Source organism: Tenebrio molitor, chromosome 5 (assembly GCF_963966145.1).
Source record: "Tenebrio molitor chromosome 5, icTenMoli1.1, whole genome shotgun sequence".
Classification (NCBI taxonomy): Eukaryota; Metazoa; Arthropoda; class Insecta; order Coleoptera; family Tenebrionidae; genus Tenebrio; species Tenebrio molitor.
In genome coordinates, this window is record NC_091050.1 from 1373240 (window position 1) to 1394050 (window position 20811).

The window sequence follows — 20811 nt, forward strand, 5'->3', positions numbered from 1 at the left end:
CAATCGTAAAGACTTAATTGTAGCACACACCGATAAGCAGACGTGTTTTACTAAAATAAAATAAATTGTAATGAAAAGTCAACTTACAGTTTTACGTTAAGGTTTAATTGTGACATAACTAGCAGCGCCGCGGAGTGACCTTCATCGTGTAGAGCAACGCAACGCAACAATAAAATCACAAAAAAGGAGTTTTTTTGAGAAGAACTCTTTTGTATTCATAATAAAGCCCAAAATATTACAATCAATTTCAGTTGACAATTAAATTATTACGGGTTGACGTTTGTTTTCGTGGCCAACTTGGATAACAAATTTTTGGTGATGGTAAAAAATTTTTTGACAGAAACAAAGAAGAGTTTTATTTCGTTTATTATTCATTTTATACATCGAGAACAATAATCAACAAACCTTACAGCCATTATTACAAGAATTGTAGTTCTTTGAGACATAAAATAAAACACAAAATCAACGCTACAAACCGGTTCCACCGACCATGCCTCCAGGGAGCCCTGGTCGCCGGAGGGCACAACAAACAATTAATCAACACGATATGACACTAGACGATACAGTCGCAGGTACAAATTTCGACTAATTTGAGCATAAAAAATATGAATCTCCAGTGGGAAAATATCGGGGCGGGCTAGGCGGCGCTCTTCTCGGCGGTGTGAAAGCCGAAAGAGTTATCTTTAAAGTTGATCACGATGACAGTGATGTTATCCAAAGAGCCGCGGTAATATGACTGTAAAGTTAAGCTTTTGGCACCGTAGTCGGGTTCGTTCAGTCGTTCTTTGATGAAATTGATCGCTTCTTCGTTCGAAAACGTGTCCCACAGCCCGTCCGACGCCAGAATCAGAAACATCGGTTTGTGGTCCTTCAAGTCGAAGGTGAGGATGTCGGGGTCGGCGATGACCAACTTCTTGTCCTTGAGGGGGTAATCCCCGAGGGCGCGGGAAGTGGCCAAGATGCCGGCCACCCTCCAGACGCCGTTGAAAGTGACGAATCCGCCCGCCTCCTTGATGCGCTTTCGCTCGCGCATCTGCTGGGGCTTGTGATCGAACGACAGCGGGATGACGTTGCCCTTGCTGTCGCACATCACCCCCCGGGAATCCCCCACGTTGGCCACGATCAGCTTGGACCCCTCCAGGATGGCGATCAGGGCGGTGGTTCCCGCCACGTCCATGCTTTTCTTGGCGGTCTCGAGGAGCAGCTGGTCCGCCGCCAGGACCTCGTCCGTCAGCAGCTTGCCGTAGTTTACGTTGCCCGACTTGTCGAAGTAGTTAGTGGAGGGGGCTTTCTTGAAGGATTGAGGGCGCGACGAGGGGCGCACCTCCCTCGTGATGGGCCTCATCATGTTGTCCAGCTTGGACAGCAGTTCCGTATCCGTGATCTCTTTGGCACCTTTGATGCACTCATCCGTTGTGGAGCTGGTTTTGCGGAAGCTCTTCCTGCGCTCGGCAAGACTCGGGGTCGCCGGCTTCTCCGGGTCCTTCTTCTCCTCCTCCTCCTGGTCGCAAGCGGTCCGGACGGTCTTCCCCGCGATCAAGTCCTTGATCTCCGCCACGCGGTTGAACAGGTTTTGGACGAGCTTCTCTTTGGCGTAGTTGGCGGCGAACTCGCCCCCGTGTCCGTCGAACACCGCGAACAGGGCCACGCCGGTGTTGTTGATGTTGTCGTTGATGACGAAGCGGTCCTCCATTTTGGGGCGGCGGCCCTGGACGGCGTAGGCGGCGTAGGGGCCCACCTTCATCTCCCAGCTGGCCCTGTCCGGGTCGCCGCCGCTGAACAGGCTCAGCTTCTCGGGCTTGGTCTTGGGCCCCCGGTTGATGGTGTACTGGAGGCGCCCTAGTAAATTACGACTCCATACATCCAATGCCTGCATATACATCAACATGAACAAGACTAGGGTGCCGAAAATTAATATTTCGGGCTTTAACATGTACATTTTCAGCAGTCTCCACACGTGCGAGGTGTACGCTAGCGGGGAGATGTTTAACGGAATGCCCCAGGCTATCCGGGACATGATTCTCATGTGGGACACGTACGTTTGGTAAAGGATTTTGTCGTCTAATTCGTCTTCCATTCTACTTTTACGGTTCGCTAGTCACGTCTTCTATCCTTCGGCCATCGCTCTTTCCGCACACAAGTCCTCTACAAAATTTCCAAAAAAGCTATTATTAGGCACCTGTATTTGGAGCGACACCAGAGGCGCGTCGATTTCGCAACTTTCACCGATCTACCACTGGGAAATTTTGAAGGAGCTTTTCATGTTTTCACCGCAGAAATTTGCACATAATTTTTGAGTTTTCCGGCCTTGAAAATTTGCTTGTTAACTTACGACCTTGCGATAATTTCAAAATAAGTGACTAGGGTTACGGACTTGATAACAGCTGACATCGCGACAGTGGCGTGCAACGACGTCCTCGAACCCGTCCGTGTGTACAAATCAAAAACCTCCTTTTGCTCTCAGTCGAGCGGAAACTTGGAAAAGCTCAAACAAATTTTATCCACAGAAAAATATTCATGGTCATTTACCAAGATAAAAAAAAAAGCTTTCGCACGAAAGCTTTGTGGAGATTGTAAGTTTCTGCAACGTCGGCCCCGTTTTTAAAAATAAATCAGAAAGTAAAATCCATATGGGTAGAAATAACAGCATGAAAATGTCTTAGGGAATAATTTTTTAGTTTAACTTTTATTAATCATTTGAAACAGTAAAATATTTTATTTAAAATAAAAAACTGAAAAAACTACTCAGATTTTTTCTTTAAATATACCGCCATGTTGTGTTCATAACCTTGTGAAAGACTTTAATAAAATGGAAGAAGTGTTGTGGACGTGGAGGGAGAAAAGACTGGAGATGGCACTAATTCAAATAAGTGTACCAGCCCGCGAAAACTACAGAGTCATAAAAGGTTTCTGAATATAGACGCTAGACCAATGGCTTCCTTCGCCTTCCTTCCAAGTGCATTGTGCTTCTTTATCTAGCGCATTGTGGACTGGATCATAAAAGGTTGTTGCACGTGCTTTTAGAGGGTTCGGATTTTTAACATGGGAAGCATAGGAAATGCCATCTCCAGTCTTTTCTCCCTCCACGGTTGTGGATGTTTCCTGTAGACTGAGATATTTTAATATAATGGAGATTTTTATTCTGATTGAATAAATTCATTATAATGAAGGCGAATTGTTTTTTGCAGAAACAAATAGGTCTGTATTTTGTGCAGAATATTCAGTTGCAGAACGACGTGAGGGTGAAGCTGAAAAGGATTATTGCAGAATCATGAATCAGAAAATGTCGGGAAAAATTTTCCGAGAAAATTAAAATAATTCTTGTTTACTCAACCTACTCCAATTCTGCAATTCTGAAATGTTTATCGTCAGTTATTCATTACTACATCATAAAAAAAATTAAAGCGTTTTTATCTCAGACAAGAAATGTCACAATACTCTACACAAAAAAATTCTATGCGATACACCTTTGGAAGTCTTGATTTATTATGTATGACATGACATAATTCATCATTTTAAATACTTAAGTGTAAGCATACTAATTCAAACATATTAATTACTTGGATATTTCTCAGTCAATTCTCACAATCGTTCAATAGAGAGTTAATAAAAGAGTAGATAGATGTCTGAGATAAAAAATAAACGCCATAAAACACATTTGTTTGCTCTGTTATTATTAATTATAGCAATGTGACAACATTAGATGAACGTATTTCGCTTTGACACAAGTGACCTTCTGGTTCTTCGAATTTTCCACAAGTGGAAACATTTTCCGTCGTTCTATAAATGATGTTTTGCTACCGAATCCGCTCATAACTTTTCCCGTCAAAAACAAGCGCTTCTAATTTTTTTACAACTTGACGCGCCACTTCAAGCAAGCCATAATTTTATAACATTTACAATTTTCGCCTTGAAGCTTCCACATGACATCACCACCCGCAATAGGTGACCTATAAATTTCGGCAGTACTTAGCGCTCACTAGCGACAATTAAGGTATAACATATTTTCCGGCGGCGCTGGTGGGGCCGCCGCCGCGACCTCGACCCAGTCCCAGTCGACGAACGCCCCTGCGAGCCTGCGAGCTCGTGACCGCAGCCACCTCCGCGTCGGACTAGAATGACGTTTGACGTTCGAATTGTCAGCTCGATTATTTTTATTTAACGCCGCAATTTCCCGCTGATAATTCGCTTCCGTTGCGGTGAGAATGCAGCGGATCGCGTAAAGAATGCGTTTGGCGTGTCGACTTTTTTCCGGGAATTCGCCTCGGGCCGGTCTGGTAACTTTCATTTGACACTACAACAGGTTTTTCTGTCATTTCATCGCTATGCCTACCGCGATCGGTCGATGAAAACGCGATGGATTTCGTAAACGGGAGCTCGAGTGCCGACAAGGAGAAAGATGAGTGAAAGGAAATTCGCGAGAGGCCTAGGAAAACCGGGAACGGCAGCCCAACTCAGGGAAACCGTCTCGCAAGTCGTCAAGGAAAACACGGTGCTTGTAAGTAGGAACGTCAAAACACAGCCCAAAAACCATTATTTTTTTGTTTTGTTTTGCGCGAGTAGGGAAACACACCACACCATATTCTCTCTGTACGTACATTTAAAACTGACCGTTGCCATCGACTGAAATAACCTCATTATCACGCTCTCATATCGTTTTATTTATATTACATAATTGTACAATTTACTTTAGAGTGTTACGCCCACTTGCGACGGGAAAGGGACGTCGTCGCGTGCGAAAACCCGCGAACTCGAACAGATCGCGGGCGGCGGGATTTATTCTGGACAATCGACTCTCCTCTGTTTCTGGGCTAATTGGGGCGAACAATCGGGGGGCGACGTCCTCCTGCACGATTGATCGGTTCGTGCGGAATAAATTAAATAATGTGCTCGGCAGCTCGGCCGGTGGTGAAGTTTCCGCACTTTAGGCCCAAATCGATGAACAAGAAAAATTCGAACGAACACTCCTTAGCCTCTTCCGTGTTGTTATCACCTCTTCCGGTCTTTTGTTCTGTTTTTACACTGCTCTTATCAGGAAGGTCGGACGGTGGAATTTTTAGGGCAGCAGTGGCGGCGGCACCGGGTGCGAAAACAAAATAGGAAAACCTTGCTGAAAAGATGAAAGTTTATTGGATTATGGACTGGATTAGGAGTAAAACAATGAGAAAATACTTAAATGATGTTGTGTTGTGATGCTGTGAAATTTTGGATGTCGGCGGCTCTCAAAATTTTGACAATGTTTACAGTGTTGACGAATACAATGGTTTTAGACAACGAGTGCATGTCTTAGGGAAAGTTTGAACTTTTTTACTTCGAGTGGAACTGGCATCGGTGAAACTGGAAGATTTTTTTATTTTCTGTGGATGTGTCAATACTGTGCGTTTCACTCTCTAGTGTAAACTTTGCAAAACAGTGAGGTGTGAGTGGTGTTTCAGGGAAAAATCTAATTGATATGATAATTAATGGTAAATAAATTAGTAAATATGTATGAATAAAAGTGTTTCCATCCTGCCCATTCCATTGGAATGTTTTTAAAGAAAAATTGCCCTCGTGTTAAGAATTTTTTCGGATAAATTTACTTACGCAAAGGCTTTGTACAAAAAATTGAGTGTCGAAATCACATATTGGGTAATTTAATTAATTCACCGGTGGCAATGACAAATTTAGACAGACAAAGTGATTTGCGAATCAACGAATTAATATTTTTTGAAGAAGTGAGCAAAAAGAAAATTTGGATTTCAGAGTGGCAATGTTGTAACAAATGAAATTAATCTACCAGATATGCTCGATGTCGAAACAAAACGTATATTTTTGCATAATTTACGTAGAGTAGATTAAGCTGATATCGAAAAAATTATTTTGGGATAAAGCGAAATACCAGTCCCGAATGACACAAACAACGAAATTGCAGATTAATAGCACAAGTAATTTGGGAAACACGTGCAAAATGAGGTTAAAGACGTTCACAGCTTTATATTCAAATTCATTAAGAATTTTTCCAAAATCTTCAGGGTATGGTACTGAACATGAATAGAAAAAATGTGAATTGTTTATTGATACGTAAAAGTAGTTCTCGACAAAAATATACATATCAGTGGCAATAATATTTAAGAATGTTTTACTGCACTTTTTATTTGTGTTGTATGTTTATGTTATGTTTTATTTATCTATTAAAACAATAAATAAGAGATTAAAATATTACTTTCTTTACTTAGGAGAGGATCGGTAGCCCCCTATGAGAGATTGACGAACAATAATGAACATAAAAAAAATCTAAACCTTTTTTCGAATCGAAATCGAGCGAACTAACCCCATCGTTTGTTTTTAAAAACAAAAACAGTTGCTTCACATCACAACCTAATTTTTGGCGATCTGTCAAATACACGTCACTTCCGGTTATGTGACAAATTTAGCCAACAGGGACGCAAAAAAAGTCACTAGTTTTAACAGTAATAATTGTTCCTCACGCGTCACTTTTCAGACAAAAGTAAAAACTTATGTAAAAATGTGCCCACTGTTACATAAAAAAGGGTGCGATATCTGTGATGATGATCTGTGACTGGCATGCCTCGATGGCTCCATGTGCAGTATTGATACGCAAATGTTATGAAGACTTGAAAAAGACAGAAAAAATAAAATAAAAATAAAGAATTTTCCTTTACAGTCTTCGATGGGATAAAGTTGATGGTTCAATTAAAAATTGGGATTAATCACACTTGAAATACACTCTTTGATAAAGCTTGTGAAATGATTGTACTATTCCGGACATGGAATCTTGGCCACAACTGACATTTAACTGACAAATATGTGTAAACTGGCCTTTATTGAATATAACCCAACTTTTGACTCGATAATGCCATTTCCCTGCTTTTTTGATATCACAAGAAAAACTTCAAAGGGATTTTTAATAATTGTCATTTATTGATGACACTAATGATTGGTTTACATCATTTTTTTTAGAAATGTCAAAAAAATGTTGGCCAAGATTCCGTGTCCGGAATTTAGCAGGTTTTTTTTAATTTATATGTAAAGAAACTTTAAATTGCACAATTAAAATTAAAGATTATTAAGATGAATGCTGCATTTCTGAGTGTTTGGCATTGTTACTGTACCCTGTAGGTACTGCTATAAATGATTAAAAAATAAAACTAATATAAGAACATTATGTCGTTCAATTTTCTTCCTACTTCCATTAATCATACAGCATCTCATGTGCTGTGATGAAAAGTAATATTTTAGGTACCTCGCAGGTACTTAAAATAAGTCAAATGTTGGTATCATTGATAGTGCGAAAAAACAAAAAACAATAGAGATGGAGACCTGCTGCCTTTGCGCCACCAAAGGTTTGGTCTACAGGAAAGATTGTAGCTTCGATATTCTGGGATACAGAGCGGATATGATTTGTTGCTTATCTTTCAGAAGGTCAAACGATAACGGAAGAGTATCCTATTATCCTTTTGGATCAATTGAAACGAAAAATTCGTTACAGAAAAATTTAACGAACAGTAAATCGTTTGCGTCGGTCGATGTCCGTGCTCGTACAAGCAGTGCTTCCGGTACAAAAGGCATCGAATTAGAGTACGATTTGTTGCTACGTCCGCCTTACTGACCTGATTAGGCTCCGTCTGATTTTTGTTTAGTCCCAAAAAAATCCTCGATGGTAAGCGATTTTATTTAGATAATGAACTCGAGCTGTCATTGGCGGTTTTTCGAGACGTTCGAGGAATCAGGCTGCTTTAATGATCAAGCATCGGTGCATCGCAAAAATGAAAGTACTCTTGCAAAGACGCGAAATGAGAAAATTATCAACAGACCTGAAACAAATTGTTTAGGTAAAAAAGGAAAGGATCTTGATAATGACTTGCGTGAATTATATCGGTAAATTTTATTTCTCTAATAGTATGTATCAAAAAGTTCTGCCGACAGCTGGTTGACTTTTTTCTCAACAATACCTTTGGAAGAATTTTTATAATGTTAGCACCAGAATGGAGCATGAATGAGGAAGGTCGGAATGTCGATAAAATAAGTTTCTGTTAAACATTTTTTACTCCATTGCCCAATTCACAACTTTACAAAGAAATAAACGAGTAAAAAAACAACATTCACGACAAATCAATGTTACTTTGCAAAGCGGATCAGGCCAACGAAATAGCGAAAGTTTTTCACAGAAGTCTTTTCATTTTGACTTGACAGAAAGAGAACCACGATAGAGACAAGTTTAAAATTAAAACTTACGCTGGACATGGCTGACGATGAAGGAAAATACCTGGCATTATCTGTAATAATGTTGTATAAATAATAATGATGAATAAGTTGTGATTTTTTGATAAATCTTGCAACAAATTACTTAGAATGTTATTTCTGACACATTTTTGACAGATGTCAAATTGACGGTTTTATTTTTACTCCATAAGAAAAGAATATTTTCGACCTACAACGAAGTAGAAAGGTATTCAGGATTCATTTCAGTTATTTTTAACGAGATTTTTTCCTAACGCAATCCGTGTAGGTACAGTTTACTTTTTGTGACTGCTCCACACAGGTTTGCTATAGACACAATTGCACGTTAATAAAAAATAGAGGATTTGTGCAAAAAAAAAAAAAATTGAAGCAAACCACACTTGACAGGACTTGTGTCAAACGTCTAACGTCACAAACGTGAAGAATGCCTTCCGCATCTTCTGTCTAAATCATCAGTGCGAGACAATGTTGTCGTCAAATTCAAGTGTTTTGTTGTGTCTGACCCTGTTATCCTTTTACTAATAATGAGACGTCCGAGCGAGCCTGCAGTTGTTCACCTTTCCAAAGACAAAAAATGGCTCGAACTGTCCCACGTCAAGATGCCGGTGACTGTTGAGTTATTGCCGACTCTGCAACACCTCCATCGCCATCCTTCGTTGATCGAGAGTCCGCAGCAGCGATCTCCTCGCCCTTCGCGCATACCTGTCTGGCAGGGAAGAAGGGCCGACGGCCAGGACTCGGGGCTGATCAAGTCCCACGACTACAACCGAAGCTCCCGCCAACACCAGTATCACCACCACCAGCACCACCACCAACAGCATCATCAACACGACCATTACTACCACCACCAGCAAAACCAGCGCCATGACGGCCATCGCCAACAGAACAATCCTCTGAATAGCAGTTTCCATTCGACACCCGTGTTGGAGCACGGCGGCTTTGGTAGCGGACGGTCCATCAAGTCTGTCTTGATGTCGTCGTCTTGTCGCATGGACAAGATCGACGAGAGGAAGCCTCTGTTCCCGGCGAAAGCGAGCAACACCTGCAAGAAGTGTACGCCCCAGAAGAAGAAAAAGCCGCCGGCGACGATGTGCAAAAGGTGCCCCATCATAAGCACCCCGTCTGTGCCGACGTTAAACGAGGTGAACGACTCCTCGAGCTACTACCTGAAGAGCCGCATGGGCTCCGCGTTTCTTTATCCTCCGAGCAAAACCAAAGTGTCGCCGTTACGCACCCCGTTCCTCTCGACGCCCCTTCTGGAGAGCAGACGGTGCACCTGCACTCCCAAATCCTCCCCTTTGCAGAAACTGCTCTCGTCGACGACCATACTGTGCAAGGACAAAAAGAACAAGTCCGACCGACGCGACCGCTTCAAGTCCACCTCATTGATAGACCGCAGCTCGCTCTCCCAGAAGCAGTACATGGATCTGCTGTCGGTGCCGAACAAGCCCAAGCGCCAGCCGCGGCCGCGCCCACCCAAGTGCGAAAAGTGCGCCCCCAGCAGGTGCGACAAGTTCAAGATGGAGCCGTGTCCACCGCGCCTCGTCAAGATGGCCGTGCCGGCCAAGAGGTACGTCCTGGCGAACTGGAAGGCGTTCGAGCACGTCCTGCCCCCCGAGACGCTGCTTCGCTTCGACAAGATCCTGAGGAGCGGCGGAAACGACCTCGAGATGAGAGACGCCCGACGCTACTTCGACACTCTGGACAAGAAGAAGAAGACGACGAAGAGGAGGAAGTGCAAGTGCGGAGACAAGTGCGGCGTCGACTTGCTGTGGCTGAAGAACGAGATCAACGAGACCGCAGACGCGATCGTCGAGTACTTCCAAAAGGAGCCCCTCTACATGCTCAACTTCACCGAGATGGTGATGTCCGACGAGATCCTCGACTGGTTGGAGAGGCGCAAGGTGATCAAAGTGCGGTGCAGGTCAACGAGGAACGTCTACAAGAGGAGCGTCGTCAACATCTGCGACAAGATGGTCACCTGGATAGACAAGTTGAATTATTTCGTCGACTTGCAAGCGCTCGACTCGAAGGAGCAGCTCGCGTTCACGAACAAGTCGGCGGAGACGTTGTCGGACGAGGAGGAGGAAGAAGAAGAAGGAGAAGTGGGGGAGGGAGAATGCGAAGACGAGGGGGAGTATGGGGAGGGCGAAGACGAAGGAGAGAGAGACAATTGGGTGCACCTGTTCGCGAAAAACTTCGATGACGACGATGACGTCCCCGGAAGTTCGTCGGGAGAAGAGTCGGATGACGACGTCGCCGAAGGCAAAGAGTGGCAAGTGGAGGGGCCGAGGAACTCCGAAAGGACGAGTCGGGGGTATATGACCGACGACGACGACAGCTCCTACGGTGACGCCATCGAGACGCTTTGATCGCAACTTTTGCTTTCCGAGTCCGGTGTGAATTCTGATTGTTGTTTTCTTTGCTCCAGAATAAACCTCAGCTCGTCGAACCTTTGGACTTTGAAAATTTCCTCCTCAAAAACAAGACCGTGCTTCAGAATGATCCACAACGCGAACTCTTGCTCTACCCCTCCGACGACATCTCGGTGAGTCTAGCGAGTTGTTCGTCTCTTGTTTTCCTCACAGTCGAATTTCAGGAGATCGTCCTGCCCAGGAGGTACAGGACCTTGTATCAGACGTTCCCCTCGAGCGAGGAGACGGAAAACTGCGGCCTCTTCACCAAGCAGTGCATCGCCAGTTACTCCTCCAACTGGAACTTGATACACTACAAGTACAACGCCTACTCGGGAACTTACGCCGACCTCCCCAAGATACCCAACGCGGAGTACAAGGAGGAGAACTACGAGATCGACATAGACACGGATGCCGAAGACGACGTCAAGCCGAGGATCGACAGCATCACGAAAGAGGGGTACTTGATGAAGGGGCCCGAGGTGGGGTCCGAGAGGACGTTCGTCAACATCGGTTCCAAGAGTTTCAAACGGAGGTACTGTTCGCTGCGCCAGGAAGTCGACGGCACTTACATGCTGGAGTTGTACAAGGACGAGCGGAAGGGCGAGGCCAAGGTCACGATCGTTATGGATTTCTGTACGGATGTTGTCAAGGTCAGTATTGCGGAAGTAATTCTTGTCGAGATCAGAACTGTCCCTTTGCAGAATCCCAAGAGGGGGCGCTTTTGCTTTGAGTTGAGGATGACTTCTGGACACAAGTCCTACCTGTTGGCGGCTGAAAACGAAACGGATTTTAAGGAATGGCTCAGCAAGTTGAGCTCGGTGCTCCAGCAGAACAGGTTACAAGAAGAGAAGCGCGCCGCTTCGCTCGAACGAGGTACGATAAAAAATGTGTTACATCCTGTTGTTTTATTTGTTTTTGAATTGTTACGGCACTTGGATTAAAAAAATGACACTTTTGTAAATTATTGACAGATGGTTTAGAGCGCCATCTTTGACTTTTGGGTGTCAAATGCCGACCGAGAAGATAAAAATGAACGGTTCGTTTCTGGGGTGGTTTAGTGATTTGTGTGTGAATTTTTTAGAGCGGAACACGCCGCCCCCGTCGCCGCAGGTGCAGCCCTTCGGGACGCTGAAAGGCCTCGAGCAGAGCATGAACCCGCAATTGATCAAGTACGCCCGCGAGACCGACGTGAGCATAGCCTCTTCGCGCAAGGACAACCGCAACAAGCTGTTCCCGCTGTACCCCCAGCTGGCGTCCAACTTGAAATCTCCGAATTCTAGTCAGAACCAGGTCGAACCGTACAAGGAGATGTTCGGTAACAGGGTGTTCATCAAGTGCGAGAGCATCAAGTTCCGGTTGCAAGCGGTCGACGAGAAGGACAACCTGTGCCAAGTGGAGCCCTACCACACCACCCTGTGCCTCTTCGATGCCAAAAATTCGAGAAAGCTGACCGAGAACTTCCATTTCGACGTGAACAGTCCTTGCATCAGGAGGACGATGTTCGCCGGCAACGGGCCCGACGTCAAGCTGGACCTGCCGCAGGGAGTCAACCAACAGTGGTTGTTCTTTCCGCGGCAAGCACTCATCAGCATCACCAACCCCCATCCGGACATTTTCCTGGTCGTCAGGATCGAGAAGGTGCTCCAGGGGGGCATCTGTCAGAGCTCGGAGGCCTACGTCAAGGCCAGCAAGGACCCCAGGATCAGCATGAAGGTGTACAAGAACATCGGTACTTGCTGCCAGCGGCTGGGGAACTATCGGATGCCTTTCGCGTGGGCCGTCAGGCCGTTGTTTAGGTAAAGAGTGGTGAACGCTTCAGCGGATGATCGAATACTTTTTATTGTGTGGTGCAGGTTGTACAGTAACGAATTAGATAACACGTCGGACTTCCACGCCATCTACCGGCAAGAACCCAACAAGCTGACTGACGAGGAGCTCCTCAAGTTGCTGACCGAATACCGAAAGCCTGATAAATTTAGTAAATTCACTGTGATCCCCGGTTCCTTACAAATAAAGATAACTGCCATGAACGAGTTACCCTCAAGTGAGTCGACCTCGCCCTCCAGTGCGCCCCACCTATCGGAACGATTTTTCAGATTGTCTCACCACCGCTCTGGTGCCGCTGAAGGCGTTCCCGGTGCCCCCCAGCACCGAGCCCACCATCGAGGTGGCCGAATTCGAGGCCAGCTCCGAGAGGGACGTCCACCCCTACACCACATTCGTCAACCATCTGTACGTCTACCCCCTCAGTCTGAACTTCGACACCCAGAAGATGTTCGCCAGGGCTCGGAACATCGCCTGCCTGGTCGAACTCAGGGATTCGGACAACGAAGAGGCGAGGGGGCTCCAGTGCATATACGGGAGGCCGGGACAGAGCCTGTTGGTGTCTCAGGCGTCGTGCGCTGTCCTCCACCACAACACCATCCCCACTTGGTACGAAGAGGTCAAGATAAAGCTCCCGATAAATCTGCTGTCGACGCATCACCTGTTGTTCATTTTTTACCACATTTCCTGCGATACCACGAAGAAGAGAGAGAACGGGATTGAGAACTGCGTGGGGTACGCGTGGTTGCCGCTGTTGCAGAAGGGCAAGCTGAACGTGGACGTGCAGACCGTACCGGTGGCGGCGCACCTGCCCCCGGGGTACCTGGCGGTGCACCCGTTCGGCCTAGGGAAAGGGGTAAGTCATCCGCCGAACTCGATCGTTTCTTACTTATGCATCGGTGCAGAATGCAGGTCCCGAGATCACCTGGATAGACGGACAGAAACCAATCTTCACCGTCGGCTTCAACCTCTACTCCACCGTCAATACCAAAGACCAACACCTCTTCAACTTGTTCGTCCACGCCGAGCGCCTCCTCGACCCCAAACCGTCGGCGCTGCCCTCCGAAACCGAAACTTGCAAGATCCTGAAGGCGTTGCACGCCATCCAACTCACCACGCTGATAACATTCCTGCCGACCCTCCTCAACCAGCTGTTCGCCCTGTTGGTGTCGACCAGCAGCGAAGAGATCGGCCTGAACGTGATGAGGGTCCTCATCAATCTGGTCAACATGGTGTACGAGGCCGGGCGCAAGGAGACCCTGCAGGCGTACGTCAAATACGTGTTCATGACGCCGCTCAGCAAGAGGAGCATCACCGTGCACGAAGAGATGTGCAAGCACCTGCCCATCATCCTCCACCCCAACAACACCGACTTCTTGGTGGTGAACAAATTCATGCACCACGGCGACTTTTTCTTCGACGTCATAGTGAAGGGGATGGCTCAACACTTGCTCCTCTCGGGGCGCATCAAGGTGAGTGGTGCGCCGCGCGCGTTCCGGTTTCTATTTGGAGGTTTTGCCAGATGCACAGGCACGAGCGCTTCTCGTCGGACTACCACCAGAAGATCGAGACTCTGATGCAGATCCTCATGCCCTACATACTCAACAAGTACAAAGAGATGCCGGTCGAGACCAAGGAGCTGAACAAGAGCCTGGCCCACTTCCTGAAGAAGTGCCTATCGCTGATGGACCGCGGGTTCGTCTTCAAACTGGTCAACCTCTACATGGAGAAGTTCAATCCGGGCGACCCCCGCATCCTGCAAGAGTACAAGTTCTCGTTCTTGGAGATCATCTGCAACCACGAGCACTACGTCGCCTTCAACCTGCCGATACAGCACACCAAGCTCAGTCCGAAGAGTCGCTCGCCCGATAGCGTCCACGAGTTCGCCCTGTCGGAAGAGTTCTGCAAGCACCATTTCGTCGTGGCGCTGTTGCTCCAGGAGGTGAAGACATCACTGAACGAGATGACGCACATACGGAAGATAGCGTTAAACACCTTGAGGGACCTGGTGGCCAAGCACGAGTTGGATGACAGGTACCAGAACAAGGGACAGCTCAACAGGATAGCTCTGGTTTACATGCCCTGGCTGGGGATCGTCCTGGACAATCTCAATCGGTTGGACACGGTGGACAAGACGGAGGACAGTCACGACACCAGCATAGTCAATCGGATCTCGTCGAGCAGTTCGTACATGTTCGGGAAGAGTTCGGCGGCGAGCGACGCGACACCTAGGAGTCACAGGTTCACCTTGCACATAGACAAAGACAGTCCGATGCACATCCGGAACTCGGCGTTCTTCGAGGCCATCGCCGGACAATGTGAGTACCAACGGAATAAGAAGCGATAGGGACATAAAAATGTACTTTCAGCTCTGGTCAACGGTAACTCGTTGAGCATCGACTCGGACATATCGGTGATGTCGGCCGACGCCCAATCCACCACGTCCCAAGACACGACCATCGTCCGGGAGGACCTCCTCAGGAACGGCGACTCGAAATCTTCGCACACCCGCACCACGTCCCACGTCCAAAGATACGACAAGCTCCAACTGTCCGAGGTGAAGGACGTCCTCTTGATCTTCCTGTTCGTGGTGAAGTACCTCGGCGAGGAGCAGTTGATCGCGTGGTGGCATCAGTGCAGCGAGAGCGACGTCGCCAGTTTCTTCGCCGTGCTGGAGATGAGTCTGCACTGCTTCAAGTACGTGGGAAAGCGGAACGTGACCGTGGTGAAGTCGCACGGCGGCGACAACCCCAAGAGCAACCCGAAGAAGGCTCACACTCTACCGGCGAGGATGAACCCAGCCGAAATCAACCACGAGAATACCAGCACGCTGGTCATACACATACCCAACAGGGAGAATCTGGTCAGCGCCGAGAACGAGGTCCAGAAGAAGCAGCAGGCCGTGCTGGAACAACACCTTGCGACGGAAGCTGGCTTGATCACGTTGGACGCGATGGGACTGTATTGCATGAACTTCAGGAAGAATTTGTTGATCGCGGAGGGCGACAACGATGTCATGAAGAAGATATTCGACATTTATTTGACGTTCATGCAGATCGGACAGAGCGAGGCGCTGTTCAAGCACGTCTTCGCGGCGTTGCGGGCCTTCATCAACAACTACTCGTCAGTGTTGTTTCAAGGTCAGTTACCGAACAATTGTTTGTTTAAAAAATACTGACAAAACATTCTAAGCTAAAAAATAATTGCGGTACTTACAGATTTCAATTATTCACGACTTGCTGTATTATAACCGTATTATACCTACCAAATAGAAAAACAGAGGTTATGTAAGCCCGTAATGACAGGTTTTTATTAATGACTGCTGTAAAATGAAAAGTAATTAGATGTAGAAAAAACCGACCGGCTGTATTATAACCGGCCGGTTCATTTTATTAAAAATGCATCATGAAATTGTTTCAGCGAAAGAGCCAATTTCCGCCGATGACGGAGCCATAAAACGGGCGCATCGCTAAAAATAATAATCATTACGCAATATAACAAAGAAAAATACAAAAATAACAACACTAAATACAAAAACAACGAACAATAAGGAAACAATTCAAGAGTTTAATTTCAGTACCAAAAATTCAAAATGTCATTTGAACAAGAAAAATTCTCGGTGACAAAAACTTAAGATGAATAATATCCCCAAAAAGCCCCGTTTACTAGCGCTCTGCGGGGATCACTCAAACTACACTTTTGAAAAGGCCGATTATAATACAGCAGGTCATGCAATTATTAATGAACAATAAAAAGAATTATTCCAAGTAAAAGTGAAAAAAACACTAATATTGCGATAGAGAAACTGGGCATAATTTAGGTTAGCTTGAAAGTCTTATAATATAAGTGAGGTTAGACTGACTTATAGTTGTGACAACAAATATTAGAATCCACTTAAGTCGTTGGAAGAAGAATCTAAGAAACGTTTATCTCGTTACAGGTAATGCCGTCTTGTGCGGCCGCCTCTGCTACGAATTGCTGAAGTGCTGCAACAGCCGCCTCTCCTCGGTCCGTCAAGAATCGTGCGCCATCTTGTACCTCCTGATGCGAAGCAATTTCGAATTCACCAATCGCAAGGGTCTCACCAGGGTCCACCTCCAAGTGATAATATCGGTCTCGCAGATGTTGGGGAACATAGTTGGATTGAACAACGCTCGCTTCCAGGAGAGTTTGTCTCTGATCAACAGCTACGCTTCGAGCGACAAGGCTATGAAAGGGACAGGTACGTCGGCACGCCGCTTGATTAAAAAATGAAACGAAACAATCAGACTGTTTACCGTTGAAAATTAAGAACGCAAATATTTAGAAGTCGTAAAATCGAATTGAAAGAGCGTTATCATCAGTTCGTGGGTTGGATCAGTGGGGACGGTTCGTTTTGTGAGCGGTAGAGAAGCGATGTCGTTCGGTTTCGAACTGGCGTTAGAGGTGAGTTAAAACTAGTCGGGGGAGAAACGCGTGAGTTGCTTCTTTTTTTTTTTAATTAACGCTGGGGTATCAAATGATTTTTTATCTTTGCGCTCTGTCTCACGATGAAGGTCATTTTGCATTTGACGTTGCGGAGTTAAACACTACAAGATGTTCCCCATCAGGTTTCCCCGTGGAGGTGAAGGACCTGACGAAGCGCATTCGCACCGTCCTCATGGCCACCTTGCAGATGCGCGAGCACCACCACGACCCCGAGATGTTGGTAGACCTGCAGCACAGCCTGGCCAACTCGTACGCCTCCACCCCCGAACTGCGACACACCTGGCTGGAAACCATGACGAGAAATCACGCCCGCGACGGCAACTACTCCGAAGCCGCCTGCTGTCAGCTGCACATCGCCGCCCTCATGGCCGAGTACCTGAAACTGAAGAGGGTGCAGCCGTGGGGGGCGGAGGCGTTCGAGAGGATCTCGTCGAACATCTCGCGTGACGAGAAGGGTCTCAAGCTGGACGCCGGCGTCCAGGACGTCCAGTACACCGAGATCGTGCTCCTCGAGCAGCTGGAGACGTGCGTCCGGTGCGTGGACAAATCGGAACGGTACGAGACCATGGGCGAGCTGTACAAGCTGATCGTCCCGATGTACGAGAAGGCGCGCAACTACGAGATGCTGAAGAAGTCGTACCAGAACCTGGCGCAGAACTACGAGAAGATCGTGCAGGCGAACAAGAGCGGCAGGAGGCTGCTGGGCAGGTACTACAGGGTCGGGTTTTACGGACAGGCGTACTTCGAGGAGGACAGTGGGGTGGAGTACGTGTACAAGGAGCCGAAGGTGACGTCGCTCAGCGAGATCTCGGAGAGGTTGGAGAGGCAGTACTGCGACAAGTTTGGACAGGATGCGGTCAAGATGATTCAGGACTCGACGCCGGTGAGTAGAAGAGGTAACGGTGGTAACAAGGAAAAGTAATGAGTGAGTCGCAGGTGATCATGACCGACTTGGACCCCAAGTACGCTTACATCCAGGTGACCCACGTGACTCCGTACCTGGAGAAGACGGAACTGGAAGACCGACAAAACGAGTTCGAGCAGAATCACGACATCAACACGTTCATGTTCGAGACGCCCTTCACGAAAGACGGCAAAGCGCGAGGAAACCCCGAGGAGCAGTGGAAGCGGCGAACCATCCTGAAAAGTAACAACGTACACTCTCGACCGTGATCGCCTTTATTGTAGTCGTTTCTTCCAGCCGAATACTCGTTTCCCTACGTGAAGAAACGGATCAAAGTCGCGTCGAGGAGGACCGCGGAGCTGAGTCCCATCGAGGTGGCCATCAACGAGATGCAGGTCCGGGTGCAGGAGCTGGAGGACGTGGTGTTCACCGAGCAGACGGACGCGAAAAAGCTCCAGTTGCTGCTGCAAGGGAGCGTGTGCGTCCAGGTGAACGCCGGACCTCTGGCGTACGCCTCGGTGTTTCTGGATCCGGCCCTGTGCAATATGTATCCGGAGGACAAGGTGGAGGAGCTGAAGGACATTTACAGGTGGGTAGAAACGGTGCGGTGGGAGGTGTCGATCGATTCTGTTTCCAGAGAGTTTTTGAAAATCTGCTACTCCGCCCTGCAAGTCAACGGCAAGTTGATATCGCAGGAGCAGCACGAGTACCAAGAGGTGTTGAGGCAGAACTACAAGAAGTTGTGCACGTCGCTGTCGAATCTGTTCGGGGAGTCCCTGTGGCCCCACGACGAGACAGGCAGTTTCAAAAGGAACAGTATGGCCCTGTTCAGTGCGATCAGCGGGGCCTCGCAAAATTCGAGTACGGCGTGAGATGACGAGGGTTGTGTTCGTTCGATTCCCGCCACGGGGCGGGGCCGACGATTGTGAATGCACTTCTTCTGTTTTGTTTTTCTATGTAATTTATGAAACTCATTCAGATATTAACTAATTGATTTATGATTAATGTTGTTGTGTCGTTAATTGAATAATAGCCAAATTGTGTAATGTCCATATCCGGTAACTACACCGCTAGTCCAAGAGAAAACTATAGTACACGGAATCTTATTGATTTTTAAAGTAAAAGAAATTTATAGAGCAAATTAGTCTTTGATACGTGTTTTATACTTTTATAAAAGTTCTTTGAAGACTGACAAGCTCAATTTTGCCCCCAACTCCCATTTCGATTGAAAAAGAACCAGCAAGTTGTAGTTTGAGGAAAAATCACCTCCTAGTTGAATTGTCCGAGTTTAGAATCTCGTTGTTTCGTTCTGCGAAATTTTCAATGTCTCTTTAAATAAATGTTCTTTTGTGTGTGGGCTGTGAAATTAACGTGAGATGAGAATTAATCCCGATTTAGTGGCATCTAGTGAATCGAATGACGTATTCCGGTCAATTGTCAATGACGCATTTTAAATTGCGTGCCACCTTCAAACTGATAAACACGTCGATCGTTCATTTTATTTATTAAGTTGCAAACTTGCCAAAAAAGCTTGTGTTTTAGCATTCTACTTTATTTATTGTACCTTATTGTGACAACACTGTAACTTTATTTCCATACTGAAGACACGATTTATATTTTTTTATGATTTTACTCTCTCATAGTCTCTATCTGTAATTATTAATAAAATTATTGTTGTATTTAGATAATTATTATTATTATACATCTATGAAAAAAAATAAAAAATTTGCTACTACCAACACAATTTAGTAATTCCTATGGTTGGTCATCCTGGATAAATCCCCAATCGCATTCACTTTCCTAGTAATTCCCAGAAAAGTGTTGCGACGCATGACGCAATTTAGTGGAAAGTGGAAAAATAGATGTAGTTTTTGTGTGCAATTTTTAAGCACTTTTGGACAATTTGTAAAAAAAATGAAGCCGTGTTGTGTACCCGGATGTGAAAATATTCCAAATCGCAGGTAGGCTGTAAAAATTAAATTTTTAAACTTTGATAATAACACTGTGCAACAAATTTGAACTTTTTGTTTGTTTATGGGATTTTTTTTACAGGTTTCTATCTAAAACCATTAGTTATTAGTTATACATAAGTTTCAGGCTGCTAGCTTTTCGTTTTTGGAACTTACGTTATAATTTTTTATTTTATTAAATCAGATTATAACAAGAAATCAAATAGGTGAAAAATTAAAACTAATAGAGATAAATGAAAGATTTTAATTCAACAAATAAGGAAATCTGAAAAACACCCACTATTAAAATTATGCCGATTAAAAATGAACATTGCATCTATTTTTTCTCCTACAAACTAAATTACTCTCTCGTAGTAAGACCCATATGTAGTCTCCTCTCATTGCCGCGTTCCATTTCCCTTCATAACGTTTTTCCATCATCTGCATATCTTGCTGGAACATTTCCCCCTGTTCTTCACTTACAGCACCCAAATTTTCCCGAAAAAAGTCCAAATGAGAGTGTAAGAAATGGACTGTAATGGACATTCTGCACCCTAAATTTTTGAAGTGCTGTATCAAATTGTCTATTGCATGATCGGTCGATAAGGCTGAAGTAGCAATCATATCATATTCTTGGACTTCTAAATGACATTTCTCTGCTCGATTCACGATACTATGCCTCTAAATTTGAACGGCAACTACCACATAAAACATGAGGAGCCCAATTAACGTGCTAATGTGAAACAGGTATACCAAAATATGCTTCACAAGCAGCAATAAATTTCGTTGCAGGAACAATTTGGTGTTTCACTTGTTTCAGAGCAATGAAGAAACCGCACACATAACAAAAAATATCACTTGAATATTTACATTGGCTCTTTGTAGTCATTTTCGCGTAGATATAATGACCCAATCAAGAAATTCAAATTTCGTGCGCGAAGATGTTTTTGTGCATTCAAAGGCTTATACTGCCTCGACCTTCGTCTCGGCGTAAAAGACCTTTTCATGC

The 20811-nt window shown here is 45.7% G+C and overlaps 2 protein-coding genes across 4 annotated transcripts; one reads left to right on the top strand and one right to left on the bottom strand.

Moving 5' to 3' along the window:
• Positions 1-350: 350 nt before the first annotated feature.
• On the bottom strand, positions 351-5293 carry LOC138131494 (protein phosphatase 1L). Of its 2 annotated transcripts, none has more exons than XM_069048549.1 (2): positions 4599-5293; positions 351-1839 (listed from the first exon to the last, which is right to left on the bottom strand). In XM_069048549.1, exons 1-2 carry the CDS (start codon positions 4636-4638, stop codon positions 638-640), a joined length of 1242 nt encoding a protein of 413 aa, XP_068904650.1. In that variant the 5' UTR covers positions 4639-5293; the 3' UTR covers positions 351-637. The 2 variants fall into 2 exon arrangements, with proteins under 2 accessions (XP_068904650.1, XP_068904649.1); XM_069048548.1 differs by having other exon boundaries at positions 351-2145; positions 4599-5290.
• On the top strand, positions 3845-19588 carry Ziz (dedicator of cytokinesis protein Ziz). 2 transcript variants are annotated; one of them, XM_069048547.1, is made up of 15 exons: positions 3847-4498; positions 10673-10789; positions 10841-11308; positions 11360-11531; positions 11740-12454; positions 12512-12702; positions 12755-13338; positions 13388-13954; positions 14005-14800; positions 14852-15622; positions 16423-16704; positions 17072-17832; positions 17886-18096; positions 18151-18442; positions 18491-19588. In XM_069048547.1, exons 1-15 carry the CDS (start codon positions 4400-4402, stop codon positions 18723-18725), a joined length of 6261 nt encoding a protein of 2086 aa, XP_068904648.1. In that variant the 5' UTR covers positions 3847-4399; the 3' UTR covers positions 18726-19588. The 2 variants fall into 2 exon arrangements, with proteins under 2 accessions (XP_068904647.1, XP_068904648.1); XM_069048546.1 differs by having other exon boundaries at positions 3845-4498; positions 18151-19588.
• Positions 19589-20811: the final 1223 nt, after the last annotated feature.

Coding starts and splice junctions, on each gene's coding strand:
- LOC138131494 (XM_069048548.1), bottom strand. CDS start 2,077: ATGGAAGACGAATTAGACGACAAAATCCTTTACCAAACGTACGTGTCC.
- Ziz (XM_069048546.1), top strand. CDS start 4,400: ATGAGTGAAAGGAAATTCGCGAGAGGCCTAGGAAAACCGGGAACGGCA. Junction 11,309..11,359: donor TCTGTACGGATGTTGTCAAG/GTCAGTATTGCG, acceptor GTCCCTTTGCAG/AATCCCAAGAGGGGGCGCTT. Junction 17,833..17,885: donor TGATTCAGGACTCGACGCCG/GTGAGTAGAAGA, acceptor AGTGAGTCGCAG/GTGATCATGACCGACTTGGA.